Here is a 17,162-nt window from a genome sequence, read left to right on the forward strand (position 1 = left end):
CATAATACTAATTTTTGTTTTTATTTATGCTAATCATTGAAACTTCTCTGCAAGCATGTTACACTATTTATTTCATTTTAAGTATCACACAAGCCTTAGATTTTAGCGAAATTTTCTCATTCATACAAGTGGATTTCAAAATTAAAAAAATGTGGGTTTTAATTGTGAGAGGTTTTACAGAGAAAGGAAATATACATTTGGTCTTATTGGTAGTGAATTTTCGGCTATAAATTCGTGGTAATAATGAATAGTTATTTAGATCTAGGAAATATACAGAAAACACAAATTAATTCAAATTTAATAATTAATAACTACAAAGATTATAGACAAACCTATGGTACAGCAACCAAATTCTCAGATAACTATTTCTAATTAATATTGACGGGATTTGGGTCTATAGGAAATTACAATGTATTTCTGCCTGGGTGAGCACTGCCCAGGTACTTTGCAAGGCTAAAGGACATGGTCTCATGAGAAGTAACAGTGCCTTAAAACCCAGCCGTTGTATCTTCGAGTGTGTAGAATTCTACGTATCTTTCTGTGGCATTTCATCCTTCCTTCTATAGGTGATCACAGGGCCCATTCTTCCACCTTCTAAGTAATACCTATCTTGAGGGTAAGACGTCTGAGTTATCTCTGTGTCTCCGGTCACACCACGCCCAGTGACTTGGAGATATTATGTATTCATCACATTTTTCAATGTGTAGGTGATATAGGTAGGACCTATTTTTGGGCCAGTTTTTAAACTCTGACTCTAGGACAGATTTCCGTTCATGCATCACGGAGTCTTAACTTCACCTGTGTGAGTTTCCAACACTGCAAAACACACTTTACTTTGCCTGGACCTCTTAGATAAGTATATGAGTTATAACTACATCTTCTATTCTAAAACCCACCCTGGTACCGTAAGTGATTAAATAGTTAACAAGTGCCGATGGATATGCTGTTCTCTCTCCATCCCCAGACGCTGTAGGTCGTTTGCATCTTTGCAGGCTGATGCCTCCTTCTTCTCTGCCTCTGGCCCTCCTCATTCATTCAGTCTGCCACGTGCCCTAGATAGTCCCACTGTGGATTCTGGCCCAAACCCAGCCCTTTAATATAGTCACAGAGGTCATTTCCTTTGGAGGCAGAGGGACTGGGGGGCAAGTTGCTGCCAGCATTGAGGTTCTTAGGCTCCCCGAGGCAGCCGTTGAGAGGAAGCCCCAGAGAAATCTCCAGACAGATTTTATGAAGTTTATGCTTGAGCACAAGGGAGGCAGCCCAGAGGGGAGGAAGGTCCTCTGAAAAAGTTGGGCTTTGGAGGGGGAAAAAAAAGGTAGGCTTGCGGAATTTTCCATTTCAGGGTCCAGTGGCTTCCTTTCCAGCTGCGTTGCCTGGTAACTGTGTTCTCACCTGCGTCGTGGGAGCAAGAGGCGGACTGCTCATCGCCACCGCCCTGGGGAGGTCGTGCAGCAGGCAGCTGAGCATGTGGGCCAGGTTCAAGCAGGCACATGGAAGGCAGAGAAATCCTGCTACCTCTGCGTTTTTGAGTAGGGCGTGGAGGGATAGTGACACTTCCGCTGTCGCTTATACCATGTTCCCTCTGACCACCTGGTCCTCACTCGGCTTCCTGGCCGCACGGTATCTTCTGTTCCTGGGCCCAAGTCCCTGTACTGTCTGAAAACCACTTTCCTACTCTGTACCAGCTCTCTGATTTCTGCCAGATCATTGAATGCCTCTGAGCTTTGATTTCCTTGTTTGTGAGATCATTTCATATGGGTTTTGTCGAAATCTATAATGTGTGTAAAACCATGGACACAATTTAGCAGATTGTGTTATTGTTTTTGATGCCCCCACCCCCACCTTAAGGCTTTTGCCATCTCTCTCGTGCTCAGACTGCCAAGGTCAAGTTCAGACTGGCCACTGTGACTCCATATTCTCCTGACTTCAGGCCACGCTCTTAGATCTCAGGGGAATCATCTTTCTAAAACAGGCTTCCCTCATTGCTTGGAAGTTTTCTCTGCCACCCACTCTCACCCGCAGGCCTGGTTTTTAAGGCCTCCAGAGTAGTCTCTGTATAAATATTCATAGCCTCACTCTTTTCCGGCTATTGCTAACAAGAACATTGCTATCATAATGTTTCGTTATATCATTAACTTGTGATATTGTTAAAGCTTCTTATAATAGCTACCTGGCCCCAAGAGCTCACCGTTGTTAATGTTGAGCTGCACCTACCATTAAGGTCAGATTCGCTTAGTGCAATATTTTGCTAGCAATTCCCTGGTCATTCGGTGACCTCAGGCCTCACAAAAGTTCACAGTGTGGTAAAAACAATTACAACCGGCAGATGAGGCAGACACTGAGTTACAATACTTTTGACTCGGAAGTCTAGGCTGACGGGAAGCCAGGGGCCAGTCCAGGGCCTCGCACCCCAGAGCCCGCGCCGCTCAGAGGCCGTGCCAGTCTTGCTTCCCAGTGGCTGACCCGCTGCGCTCCCATGAGTCCAAATTTCAGTTGAAGCTGATGAAGTTCATGTCTTTGTTTCGCTCTTAGTGCATTGACTAAATGGACCAATTTGAATAATACAATGTAGGTTTCCCACTTGAAGGGAAAGGCATTTTTCTTAGCGCTTTATTTATGCTAAAAAAATAGAGCTACGGAAAAGGAGACGTTTGAACTGGAAGATAAAGAGCTTTCGAGAGCCTTCCATTCCTTCCCCCGGAATATTCGTCTCGTGTCCGTCCGCCTGACGCAGACGGTGAGTGAGTCCCTCCTCCACCGCGGCGCACTCAGCAGGCGGGCGGAGGAAGCCCACTGGCATCCACGCTGGCTGCAGAGCGTGTTCAGCTCCGTGGCTCCCAAGTGCATTCGATTTTATTAAAAGCATTCTGCCGCAACAGCCACTCTCCCTAATTGGTTTATGGATAGCCTCCACCATCCAGGCGAATCCTAATTGCATTTCCCCACAAATCCAGTTTGATTTATGGCCCCTTATTGGCTCTGTATTATTTATAATAATAAATTGGAGTACAATCCTTAAGACATCCAACAAAATTTACAGCCATTGTTCTACAAACACGGGACTGACGTAAGGATCCCGAACAGGTTATTTTTATTGTTTTTTCAAGTTTAGTCAAGTGACGCCCTTCTGTATGATTTCCAGTAATGAAGTCTTTACTCCATTTCCTGAGGTCAGTTGTGTTTCCCTGGAGTTTTTACTATGGATTTGTAGAATTACTTGGAATGGATCGTGTGTAGAGTATTTAAAAAATAGCATGTCCTCCTAGAAGGTTCAAGTGGATACATTTCCATTTGGAGCAGAAGAAAACACTATCTAAACATGCAGTGACCGAGCATCTGCATACAGGTAGGTGACGGCCCCACTGCACGGGCAGGTGCCACCCGTTCAGCGCGAGTCGTCTCTGACAACTCAGGGAAACCCTGCCGGCTTCTCAGAGAGAAGTGAGTTCATTACTGGAAGTTGGGGCTCGGGAGGTTGGAATATAGGATAAGAGGTAAAAGGAGGAATAACTTGATGTTAAGATCATTTTACAAAGAAGGGAGAAAGATGAATAATCCCAAGGAATATTTAGGCCAGTTAAACAAGCGGGGGAGGCTGGCTGTCGACGGCATAAGTAATAATTTAGCATCCAGAAAATATCAAAAGGATGGCTAGCACGTGAGGAGCAGACGAGCAATCCAAATACTAGTTGCGGATGAATTTTTCAGGGAGGAACTGGGCCTTTCATCTCTGCTGGAGCACGCAAGGGGCCCCCACAGTGTCAGCGGAGCTCCGCCGCACGAGCGGTAAAGACAGATGTCTCTCCCCCTCCCCACTGGGGTGCTGTGCGAGGGTGCCTCAAGGAGGGTCAGGAACTTCACCGCACCCAGCAGCCATGAGGCCGCCCCCTGTGTGCGGGGAGCAGGAACCGGGCATCCCTGCACTCGGGGAGCCGTCCGTGGAGGCCCCCGGGTGCTGCTGCCCCGCCTCCACCTGGTATTAATGAGGAGCTCCCTCCACGAAGCTCAGCAGGGGCCAGGCAGGGGACCGGGACCTCTGCCCCCCACTGGCAGTAATGAGGTGGCACCCTCCCCGAGTCTCTGCTGGGGAGATGTCATATTAAACCAGCTGAAACAGAAGGTTTAGGGTCCAGAGTCACAGAATACACCAACGCCCACGTTTCAACAGAAAATCAATCAGAAAGTGTCACACCAAGAATCAGGAAGATCACAAAGCAAATGACAAAAGACTGTGGGTAGATGCCGCTCCCTCCCAGCCCCTGGCCACCGCCATGCTGCTCTCCGGGTCTGGAAGTCGCCGCTGGCAGTGTCCACCATGAGTGAGGTCGCGCCGTCTGGCTTTTTGTCTGACTGACTGCACCTCTGGGTCCACTCATGCTTTGCAGACGGATTTCCTCCTTTTTTATGACCATTTTCTGTGGTGCAGATACCACACTTTCTTCATCCGGGAAAGGTTAACTTTAAAAAAATGTAAAAATGTCATGTCTTCTGACCAGTAATCAGTACTACACAATAGCAGTGCATGTGTGCATGCTTACACACACACGCACACACGTGCGCTGTTGCACTGTAACTTCCTACACACCCGAGCGTGTGCTGACCTGCCTAGGCTAAGTGTCCTGTCTGCAGATTACGTTCTGCCACGCCTGGGGGCGTGACAGTAAAATGGGGATGCGATGGGAGACGGTCATTGTTTTTCAAACAGAACTTCTTGGCAAAATACAAGTCGTCAATTCTTTGTCAACTCCCCAAAAATGTGATTCAAGATTTACTCCCTGGTCCATGCATTGCAAAAGCCCAGTAATCAAAGCTGCCCGGTTCTCCTTATGCTGCCGGAGCTGGGACTGGTCTCTTCTGTGCACGGCACCAGCTCACGGCGCTGCTACACAGGGTCCCTCCGTGAGTGGGTTTAGCCGAAAATGCGGGCCGTGCGGTGAAGAACGTTCGCACCGTAGGCAGTGCCCTCAGTTGCAGCCCTCCACGACTCCACTCCGCACTAATCACCTTAACGAGGTGTGTCTTAATTTCCCACTGAGGTCCCCATATTTGCCTTTATATGTACATTAGATAAAACATATTTGTCAATACCTGATCTACTTATTATATTACATATACTTTATGTATTTCTTTGTTAAAATTAAAGTTTTTCATGGAAATGTTAAAATTAATGTAACTTAAAATATTAAGATATTACATAAATTACTATCTTGTTCATATTAAGAGTTAATGATATAATCATGTTTTTATTAAACTAATAAGTGATTAATATTTACCTTCTTTCTAAGCAAGGAAAGACACATGTCAGGAACAATTCAGTGAACTGTAATTTTCTGAATAGTTCACTAATCACTTTGAATTTTTTAACCTAATGAGTTAGTTCATGTAAATACTACACATTGAAAAGATGTACTCAATATGAATGATTCAATATAAAATATTTCTTTAATAAAAATCTCAATTTGGGGGATGAAAGATCCTTGTGTAATCTATTCTAATGTTACTTTCTCCTAAGTTCATATTATCATGTGTGTTACATGCATAGTAGACTATCATTTTTCTTTTTAAACTTTGTCCTTTATCATTAGTAAATTATATATCACATTTTTGCAGTTTTGTTGTTGTTAATATCTTAACATGAGAATATATCCTACCATTTTATGTATGAAGAAAGATTTAAAGGAGGTAATTTAAATCTACTACTTCAGTATTCTAGCAAGTAAATCAGACTTGAGATTAGAATTTGCAATTATCAGGAAACTTGAAGTTTTAACATTCTGAACTTAGATGCCTTTATTAAAATTCTTTAAAACTAATTATCAGGCTCTTCTTCCTTATTAAGCGATGTTTTAAAGTCACATTTTCTACTAAAGTAGCTTGAAATACAGTAGACACTTACCAGTGATTATAAAATAATTTTATATTAGTGAAATTTTTGTTGTCCATTATTAGGAATTTGGCCTATATCATTTGGATATTTTCTGCAAGCCGCCACTTCAGAAAGCCAGCCTTTCCACTGTGCATTTTTCAGTTTGGTCTAAAATCTGATTCCTGTTTTGTTCCCTTTGAAGGTGAGAGGCCCCCCCACGGCAGGAGCGTTCAGAGAGAGACCAACCAAGCCCACAGCGTTCCGAAAATTTTATGAGCGTGGAGACTTCCCCATTGCCCTGGAGCACGATTCAAAAGGAAACAAAATAGCGTGGAAGGTAAGTCAGGGCACAGCTGGGAGGGCCAGCTGCGCCGGCCTGCGGGGGGGGGGCGTCCCCCGGTGCCAAACGGACCCGGCTGAGGAGTAAGGAAACTGCAGTGATTTCTCGGCGCACGGAAGGCGGTGGGTAAGCGCTGAGAGAAAGTGCCCCCGCCCCCGTGTGAGCTGTCCACCCTGGCTGACGATTAAGTTATAGGCCGAAAGAAAGAAAATGACAGACTCGCCTTGCCTTAGAGAATCGTCTGGTGCCCAATTCATCTCTATTTTTTGTGAGAACCTGGCAGCCCGCTCCTGTTCCAGGCAGTTCCCCCAAAATGATGGAACTGGAGGCCGGATCTGGAGAGCAACAGCCATCCATCTCGCCCCCCACCCCCCACCCCCGGTTTCACCTTCCTGCAGGACGCTTCCCAGTGGAGGCTTTAATTACCAAAATGGATAGGTCAGGACCAGCCGCTCCCTGGACACGCGGAGTGGAATACAAAAGGAGGCAGGAGCTCGCGCGGCTCGGAGCTGTCTGCAGCACGTGTCGGGCACGCAGCCGCCGACACGCGCGCCCCAGCGCGGGCCGACCTCGGCCGCTGCAATCATTACAGTGCCGGCGCTTTCCGGGCAAAAGGTTAATTGGCCTCCAAACAAATGTGTTGCCTAATGGCTCCATGCTAATGTGGCCGTGTTTCTTTCTAAAAGCCTCGCTGATGTTATTTGTAAAAAAAACTTGCCAATCTCTTAACTGGAGAAGGTGGTTACATTTCATTTGAAAAATGGATGCTGATCTCTAACCAGCGTCTGCAATTTAATTGGTTCTTGTTATCCACGGCTTTGCTCTGGGGGGGTATTCATCAGCAAAAGCGCCTTCGTGGCCTGGAAACAGGAAAGCGGGGCACGCATGTGAGCATCGCCCCAGGTTCAGGAACGTCAAAGGTTTGGGCCAAATATCATCTAGATTAAGCGCTTGACCCATTTAACTAAAAAGTGCCACAGTCGTGTCCGAAGGTGAATGCGGGGATTATTTGTAATTAGTAACGAACACATTTATGTTAAAAGATAAAATGATCAAGTTGAAGAATTCATCAAAGTAGCTTAGAAAGATTAATTCAAATTAACCTCTCCCTTCCTTTATGAAAAAAAAACCCACTAAAAGAATTGTTTGCATTATTTCTAGCATGTCTTTAAATGTTTTCATATAATTATCAAACATTTCTGAATCTTGAGCAGACATCTGATGTTCAGTTATTGAATTTAGGATTATTACAAGTTATCTGGCAAGAGAAATCTGGAGGGGTCCTTGTTACTGAAATTCGTCATAATTTCTTTAGGATGATGAAGGACATCACCATGCTTTTAATCGTCGCTATTAAAATGTGAAATCTGTTATGTGAAAATGTGCACATAGTGAGAAAAAATTATAGGAATTGTACTCAATGTAGACATTTTAATCTTAGTATAAGTACATATTCCCAACACTTTACTGTGATTTGAGGGGTTGTTTATATTTCATTAGTTGTGTGGATTCCATGTCTGTCTATTTTCTGTTTCATACAAGATACCACAGTGCAGCTTCTTAAAACCTGGCTCCTTCTGAGCGGAAGCATATGCCCCGTGTCTTTATAAAAAGTGGGTGGGTTTGGTCTAAGTAGTTACAGCACATAAAGATCACGTGAATAAAAAGAATGTATATATTTTTTGACCTGTTCAAGTAATCTCATCAGTAACTTTTAGAAATGTCAGGAGACTCGAAGAAATTCATCTTGGAAATAATCTTCGAAAATTACCTGTGATCATCCAGCAGTCGGAAGGGATATAAATCGCTTTTCTTTTTTATAGCTATATTAATTCTCTTAAGCTACTATTGACTGTACCGCTGACTCAGCGATCTGAAACGTCAGAATAGAGTGGAAGCCATTGATCTGCTGCCACGGGTAGAAGAACAGCGCATTTGAAGAAATGTGCGTTGGGAGAAACGTCTTATCCTGTAACCAGTAGATTCTCTCTTTCAAAGCTTTGCCACACACATCTCAGTTGCACCGCTTTAACACGGAAAAGGAAACATGAAAACAATTAAGCGTAGGCTTAATAGCCGCATTGACTCCGTGGTGCACTCACCGCGGGGCCCGTCTGGTGGTCGGCAGCAATGCAGATGCCACTTCAGGGTGCCACGCCCAAGGAAGGGGCCTTGCGTATTGAAGGAAGCAGCGCCCGCCTCCCCCAGGCCCCACCCCCCGGCCGCCGCTACACACACAAAAACAAACCCACCCACAAACCCACGCAGGCCCCCGTGCGGACGAGGGGTGGCGCCTGGTGGCGCAGACGCCTCACCTTCACGTCGCACCGCACGCCTCGCTGGAGGCTCCCGAGCAGCTGTGCTTCCCCAGGAAAACCCTGGCCCCCTTCCCACGCTCGTGGTGACGCCCCAGGACACGCAGGGAGTTTGCGCGTGTCTGAAATGGTGTGCACAGGCCAGGGGCGAGGGGGTCATTTCCTTGCCTAGAATTGCAGGGGCCTGGGACTCGGGAGTACTTAGGAGGCCCTGCCCGAACCGCGGTGAAGGTGGACCAGCGTCTCTAGCATCTCGGCCTCCTTCCCAACTGGGAAGCCAGCCCTGATGGGACTGGGAAGCCAGCCCTGATGGGGCACCGCTGTCCGAGAGGTCCAGTTCGCTCCCCCTCGTTCCGGACCAGCTGGCCGGCCGTCGAACCACAGACCACCAGGGCCTTGGGCCAAGGAGGCTCTGTGGCTGTGTCTTACAGACAGACGGCCAACGAATCAGCAGACGGAAGCGAGACGTCGAGACAGGTCCGTGTTGTCGCGCGTTGAGGTTTCTCCGCCCACGCACGCCCCGAGGAACTGACATCCCAGTTTGGTGCCCCCCGGACCAGCCGTTCGTTCCCCGTGCGCAGTGACGACAGGGCAGCCCCGGTGCCGCGGTCTGTGCGGAGTCGCCTGTTCTCGTGGTGTCTCCGCAGCTCCGAGCCGCGCAGCGGGGAAGGCAGCTCTCTCTGCGGCGGAGACGCTCGGCTCCGCACTCGTATGTCACCGCTAACCAGATGTGGCCATTAAGCACTGGAAATGTGCCCGCGGGAGACTGAGGACCCGAACTTTTAATTTTAATTAATTGTAATTGAAATGGCCACATGGTTGCCATATTAGACAGTGCTGCTCCAGAGGAAGATAGTGGCAGTAAAAAAAAAAAAAAAATCCCTGGGCCTGCGATCCAGAGGAGCACAATAGCTACGCGGGAAGCACCGTTAAAGCGAACAAATAGGACTGATGCGTACATGTCTGTCCCGGCTGTCTATCTTCTCATACATCCCTGGGTAAATAGGAACAAGTTCTGCAAAATATCTGTAATAAAATTTTCCGCGTGCTTTACCAGTGGCAAGATGAGCAGACCTGACCTAGAACGTGAAATCAGCTAGGCGAGCTCTGGCATGATTTTTTATTTTTCAGTGTTCGTTTTCTACCCTGGCAAGGAGTTCCTGAGTAGCCATAACAAGCATCGTCAGTACTTGAAAAATTCGAATCTGTCCCCTTGCATGCATTTCGTCAACTCTACTGACATTCGGGAAACGTGGCCTGATTCCACTGGCGACAGCTCCCACGGGCAGAGCACAGGCCACAGCAAACACAGAGGAGCTAACCCTTCCGAAACCTTACAAAGCAGGCGACCAGCTGGAACAGTGGACATTTAAGGATCGCGTTTGAGTTGCCACATCTGAAATGTCCATTTCCCAACTTCCTGTGCTGGAACGTGACTCATACCGCTGACAGGACAGTGCCGGGGTGGAGGCAGGTCTTCCGGCAGGTGGGCGTGCTGGAGGGCGAGGAAGTGTCACACAAAACTGCAAGGTAGTCAGTGTGCTGCCCCCACCTCTGCTGCTGGGAGGGGTCGTGGCGTGAAGGGAGGCGTATGTGGACAAGGTGGTCCTTGGCTGGAGAGGGTTTCCAGTTGCACTAAAACCAAACATGAAAGTGTGAACCGCAGGGGAATATAAAATTGTGTGGGAGTTCACACTGCTTTTCTGTAAACCGTCCTCTCCTGCCTGCAGACACGCTCCATCCCACCCTCCCCCCCCCAGTCGGTTTAAAACAGCCTGCAGGTCTTAGATTCTCCCCCACCCCCACCCACCCCCTCCTCCCCTGCCTCTTCTCCACCCTCTGGCCCTCCTTCTTCCTCCCCATCAGCTTCCTCCCCCGTGCCTGCCTCCTCTCTCCTCCCCTTTCTCCTTCTTTTCCTCTTCTTGTTACTTCTGGGAACCCACGTTTTCCCCTCTAGCTTTTCCAGGATCGATTCTGGAGAAGCGTCCAGGAGCCCATCAAGTTCTCTATTTTGGGCAGGAATCTGAAGTCATTTTTTGGCTGAGTTACCCCACGTGCACTTGAAATAATCATTGTTACTTACACAGTTAATGAGGAACACAAGTACAAACCACAGGCAACACTGTGCAAATCACCATTTTAATATAAATTCCGCTTCTGAGCCATTGTTTTAAAATAGTACCAGGATACACGCTATTTTAAAATAACCACTCCCATACAGACCTTGGGAGAAAGAGTTGGAGAAAATGATCATAGTCACGTTCGCTTTTCAAAATAACAGCATTATAAACCATTCACTTATTTTGGTGACACAAACAGCTGCAACTACGCTGAAAGGTCTCTAAATTCTTTCACTCTATAGGCGTTTTGATGTAGTAGATATTGCTAGAAATCACCGTTCTCCATCCGCCATACACCGTGCTACCTGACGGGACAGGATGTGCACAACGAGATCGCTCACATGTTCTCTAGTGAATGCACGTGAGGATGCCCCGGATGTTAGAGTAAAAAGTAGAGGCCCCACACTTCTAGCCAAATGAGGATGTAATACAAACCCTGGGACAAGTGCCACTGAAACCGTAAATCCTCACATTGTCTCGGAAAGGGAAGAGCTGGAGGTGGACTCATACTTCCCAAATCTCCCTCCCTGCACCATGTGGTCCCCCATCTGCCTACGTGGCAGCGGGCATTTGCATTCTTGGGTTTTTTTATCTTTTATGTGACATGTAAATGATTTTCAGTAGCCAATCCTATTGAATAAAAGGTATAAGCCAGAACCGATACACGCAGGCAGGTGAGACTGGACTTCAGGTAGCCGCTCTTCACGGCCAAAAATGAACCCCCGCCGACCTTTCGGCCGCACCCTCTTCCTGCGGCGAATATATTGATTATACAGTTAGTTGCTGATTAAAACCAGCATCACAAGACTTTGTTTTTCTGTTAAAAAGTGACTTCATAAATTAATATGACATAGGTAACTAAGAACACACTTTTCTATGTTTTAACCAGTGAATTGTATAAATGTTTCCATGTACATGTGTGTGCCCCAGTTTATTCCTAGAAGATTTTAAGTTGTTTTACATGTTTAGAATATTATAAGGAAACTATAAACCAGGCAGGGACCCACCGTGGTGTCAGTGTCAAGGTTAATGAAGATGGTGTGGCCGGATGCTTTCTGAGGCAGGAGTCTCTGGGCCTCTAGTTTGTCCCCTCATTTGTCCCGGCACCGAGAGTGGCACCTGCACAGAGCAGGGGCCCCATGCCATGTCCTGAGTAGTGGCTTCGAGCAACTGGAGCGGGCGGTCATCAACCTTCCCCTCGCCGGACTCCGCTCCGCTGACCACGGCTCTCACGCCAGGCGGCCTTTCCCCCTCTGTAAGTGACAGCCACGCTCTGGGCCATCGAGGCGGAATTTAGTTAGGCTCCTTTTAATTGGGAGCTACACAGAACTGTGTTTCATGATCACTAAAGTAACTGTGTCTGTTATGTTCATGAAATACTTCAAAGAACAAATATGGACTCTAAATGAGACACAGGGACCAAGTCTTCTGGTGACCGCATGGGAAGATGAGCATGAGCAAGTTGGTTTGAATTCGCAGGCCAGAGTTGTTACATGCAAGCTTCAGCGGGTTGAACTTTTATCGCGAGAAGGCTCCTTATGTTACACCATGTGCTTTACCAACACCGGCTGATTTCTTAAATTCCTTACATTTCAAAGTGACAAGTTCATTGTCCTTTCTAAATGGCTAAAAATATGTATCCAAATGTAACATCCAAGCAAAGAAAATGCTGGACATAAATTATTTGGATGCTTAAAATAGTTTTTAAAATTTCTGCGGAAGGGGGCTGGACAACCCCTCCAGTTAGTTCCGTGTTGCCGCACAGGCTGGTGGATACTGGTGCCCGCCTGAGGTCAGCGGCTTCTCTCTGGTGTGTTCTCCTTTGTTTATGTTCTTGTCAACGTGGGTGTCATGACGTACGAGAACTCTGCCGGTGTGACCGTTTTCATTGGCATAGCTGATCATTTCCCACTAGGAAAAAGTTACGGGATATAATTATGGTTAGATGGGCACCCATTTCCTTACGAATAAAACCAGCCCCAGACCATGCTGGCTCATTGTCTATGCGTTTTATAGTCAGTCACTCCCTGATCCCACACCTGGTCCGTCGCCCGTCTGTGTGCTGGTCTCAAGATTCCGTAATTTTTTATTACTATGTTAGTGCTTTGGTGTCTTTGCTTTCCTAATTTTTTCAGTATCTTGATGATTCAAAAATGGATCTTTTACACTCTCTCAGGTAAATGCACTACTGACTTCTGAAATCTTGCAGGCGACTTTATTTAAGGGTCGAACAATTTGTTCACAGGAAGAGGTGTCCTGTGAATGTCCTCCTGGAACTGCCCTGGCTTTGATTTCTTTTGAGAGCAGCCAGACTTTGCATTTGGAAAACGGCCTCGGTACGAGTTGTAAGGCAAATTTTACAAGAAAAGTGACAGTTTCCCTGATTTTTGTCTCCATGGCTCATTCCTCTGTGATTAATTAACAGGAAGACCTTATTCCTGCGGTCCCGGAAAAGTAGTCCTCTGGCAGTTGATGTGCCCTGCCGTGTTTCTGGAGGGGGGGGGGGGGCACGTGCACAAACGACACCATTCTTGTATTCGATGCAAGCTGCTGTGCTTGAGAAGTCATGAAAAAGCAACCACGTAATCAGAAATAACTTTAATTTAGAAATGGTCTAGATGACCTCTGAAAGCTCAATGAAAGGTTTCTGCGGAAGGGGCCGGCGCTCCCTTCCGCCGGGGTGATTTATGGGAGAGATCAGTGCGAGCGGGTCCCTTGCACGGGGCAGCGCCACTTGCAGCGCGCCTGCAGGGACCACCCCCCCCCCCACCCCCGCCCAGCCTCCATCTGTTCTTCAAAGGAGGGCATCTGCCGTCTCATCGAGCCAGAAAGTCAGCTGATTTATAACGCTGGGAAGCGCAGGCACTGACTAGAAAGGTCGGCCGCCACTCTGCGACGTGATTTGGTGGGCACCGGCTCGGGGCCGGCGCGGTACCCGGCGCCCAGGGGGAAGAAAGGAGCAGGGTTGTTAAGTCTCCGGTCCCCGGCCCAGTGAAAGCCGGAGGAAAAACAAATCACTGCGACGTTTGTTTGGGGTTACACGGCCCCCGCTGCTGAAGTGAGAGCGCCTTGCTGGCGCTCGGGCGTCACAGCCGAGCGAGGCACGTGAGCGCCACGAGACCCGGGAGGCCGGGCCCGCCCCCCCCCCCGGGCGGGCGCTCTGATGTTTACACGGAAAATGCCCGTCGCCACCCGCCGGCGGATTCCGTGCGGGGACACACACCAGGCTTGGGATCTGGGTGACTCCTCTGGTCTGGAGAGCAAACCTCCAGGTCTGCTCTGGCCCGCGATGGGATGTCAGTCTTGTCTGTCTGACCACTTAGCGCACACCCGTCGTCTTCACCGAGGCGCCTCGGAGACCACAAGTTCTTTGACAAATGACAAATGAAATCAGATAGTAGAAACAACAAAAAAATATTGATGTTTGTTTGATGTTTTTATTTAGAGGGGTCAAGGTGTCTCTTGTCGTTTGAGGCTTCTAGGTACTTAGCAAATTTGCAACCCCCTGCAGAGGTCTTGAAGTGTCTCCTTTCTCTTTATGCAAAATCTAAACAGTGTGTTCACGAATAACCGTTTCCATCTTAATCAGTATTCGAGACAGCAATTTGTGCAAATTATATTTCACTTTTATCAAGAAGAAGGTTATCCTGACCTTAAAAGTTTTATGGAAAACGAATACCGATGGGATAATCAGCTGCATTCATGTAAAAAAAACACACACATTTTTATCTGTATTATTAAATTTTTATTCATGTGAAACTTATACATGTTTATCTCAGAAGATGAAATGTTGACAACTAGAAGGAATGAGCAACTCACCACCGCACCATTCCCTGAGTGCCGCTGCTAACATTTCCCAGAATCCTTCTGTGCTGTCCTTCTACATGGCCGAGAGCCTCGCGTAACACTATACTGCTTTTAAAACGCCTGTCATTGGGTGATACAAAAAGTTGTGTGCACTTATTAAATGTTCTGATTGTTTGGAATTTGTAAACCGATGATCACTATCAAGACTTGGAAAGTGGGTGAAATTTACACAGAAGATGATGTTCACCCCGAGATGACAGCTGTTGGTGCGGGGTATGGATGTTGCAGTGCGTCCTGCCTTCTGCCTGCGGGTTCTCACTTTGTCGAAACAGTGTTTCAGAGGAGGCTTTCTAAGGAACTCAGACATTGGAGGACCCGTGAGGAGGGGAGCTCCGTAAGGGACACAGCCCCTTGAACAGGAGAGTTCATTATGAATAGTTTCCCCCACTTGACTGCTGCAACAAACGAGACAGCCGTGGTTTGCCGCGTATGTTAGAGTGTTCAGAGGCCACTGCGGATGGCCTCTGTGTCCACGGTCGGGGTCAATACGTGTCTCTGCGTGGCCATGCTTCAGCGAGGGCTCCCGTGGCTTCTCCGTTAGTGTCCGGATGCGACAGTGCCAGCCACCGAGGTGGACTTGTCACCGCGGGCATGTTGTTCGACATTAAACAGGAAATGCATATGGCAAAAGCAAAAACATGGACAGAAACCACTGGCAGAAAATGAAACAAACCTCTGCCCCCCGATCTAAGACATATCACAACAAACAAGCCCGCAGAATTTCAAAGATTATATTCCAGTCTGAATAAGGGAAATTTCATAAAACTTTCTGGCCGTAAATTTCCATTTCTTGACTTCTTAATTAGATTCGTCTCCCTGCACCCACGCATGTATTTGAGCAGTCGTATCTGTGTAAACAGATACAGGGGTTGACTATTTCTGAGTTCTTGAAAGTATTTTTTCAGCTTTCGTATATGGAAGTTGGTCAAAATTAACACGCTTACATTCCAACTGTTCCCCTACGAATGAATCTCTGAAGATTTCACATTGTTTGGTCTAACATATGGCTGCTGAGAGATTAAGGCCAGTCTATTTTTCATTTCTTTGATCTGTTTTTATTTGCTTGCTTGCTGATTTTGGCAGTCTGGGTAATTGCACTATTTTTTTGTATAATAAAAAGTTGCTTCTGTGTACACATTTTTTTTATTGATTCTTTAGTGAGCTCATTCTGTCTACCTACTTGAAGCTTTTTCTCAAGTGAAGAAAGTTTTCTTCTGCAATGTCATAGATTATTATTTTTTGTCACAATTTTCTACATTCTTTCTTAGAACAAATGTGTGTAGACTATAAATATATCTTATTTCTATTTCTCCCTCAAGATTTTTATCTCTTCATATTTTTAAAAAACCTTGTGCTAGAGCTTTCTCACATTTTTTAACTTTTTAGTGTCAATTTTTCTATTACTGCCTCAATCCAAATTTTCTTTCTAGAGCTATATTTAGTCTTGCAAATATTATGTTGTTCATTTCTTCAGTGGTATCATTATATATAATGGGTTGAAATTATTGTACATGCAAGTATTATCATAGAAAATGTTTCAATTTATTCACCTGTGTTTTGTAATCCAGATAAGGAAAAATTAAATATATAAATGAATCATAATCCCACAGCCCTGAGGCAGCCTTTATTGATGTGTTAGTGTTACATTTCAGACCCTTTTTTCTCTGCACATACAAGTCTGTGTATGTATGCAAGTTTTACATTTTAAAGAACACTCTACTCATACTTTGTAACTTTTTTTCAATTAATCACAAGTCATAATCCTCTTTCCAAGTCAATGAAAACGTCATTTTGGGAATCTCTCGAGTGTTTCACGATTTAACCAGTTCCCAGTTGTTGGATGTTAATGTTTTTATTAAATATTTTGCTGTTTAAGTGGTACTATTATGAACATCATTGTAATCCTTGAGCTTGCCTATTTCTAAAATTCACTGATTTCTGCAGACGTGAATTTGAAGGGTCTTCCTCACTGCGGGCTCTCTAAGATGATGTTCCATTTCCTTTTGTGTGCAGGGCGTTCATGAAACCCGTTCGTTACTGTAGACCTTGGGTTCCACCCCGATCTGGAAACGGCATTTGCCGAGACACAGAGCGTGGGGCGGCGCCGGACCTCGCTCAGTCTTCGGGGAAGGCGAGCTGTTCTTACCAGCGGGGCCGAGGTCCACTGCCCCGCGCCTGGCTGGTGCTCAGTGCGCGGAGTGAATGAACGTGTGTCCCCTGGTCCTGTTCCGCCGGCCCGGAAGGCGTTGACCTGTGACTTCCGATACCGAGACAGATGAAAACCCTCAACCCCCAAGGAGGCCCCGCCCTCAGCTCCGTCTCCCCCGGCCCTTTCCCACCGCGTTTTGCTCGTGGGCCTCACGACTCGGCAGGATGCAGTGCAATGTGCCGCCGGGTTCTCTGCCCTGCTTCCTGTCCAGCTGTTTTCTCAGATCTGCCTGTGGGTGCATGTAGGGCAGGGATGCTGATGCGGGGATGCTGGTGGGGATGCGAGTGGAAGCGAACGGCACTTTTTCTTAAAGAACAACTACTTCAGAGTAGCAGAGGGGTGCCCTGGTCTCCTGCCCCCACCCCCAGCCTCTGCATTTGGTCCACACCCGATGTGACCAGGTGACAGAGATCGTAGCAGGGATGCAAAAGCCACCTACCGACTT

At 46.8% G+C, this 17,162-nt stretch overlaps 1 protein-coding gene across 1 annotated transcript in view; it reads left to right on the forward strand.

Moving 5' to 3' along the window:
• PACRG (parkin coregulated) overlaps positions 1 to 17,162 on the forward strand; it is a 367,271-nt gene that overhangs the window by 44,370 nt on the left and 305,739 nt on the right. Inside the window, exon 2 of the mRNA XM_045843455.1 lies at positions 6,069 to 6,203. Coding sequence (XP_045699411.1) covers positions 6,069 to 6,203 — 135 coding nt within the window. The remainder of the gene's footprint in view (positions 1 to 6,068; positions 6,204 to 17,162) is intronic.

Source organism: Phyllostomus hastatus, unplaced genomic scaffold (genome assembly GCF_019186645.2).
Source record: "Phyllostomus hastatus isolate PE091 unplaced genomic scaffold, TTU_PhHast_1.1 phas_contig_40, whole genome shotgun sequence".
NCBI lineage: Eukaryota > Metazoa > Chordata > Mammalia > Chiroptera > Phyllostomidae > Phyllostomus > Phyllostomus hastatus.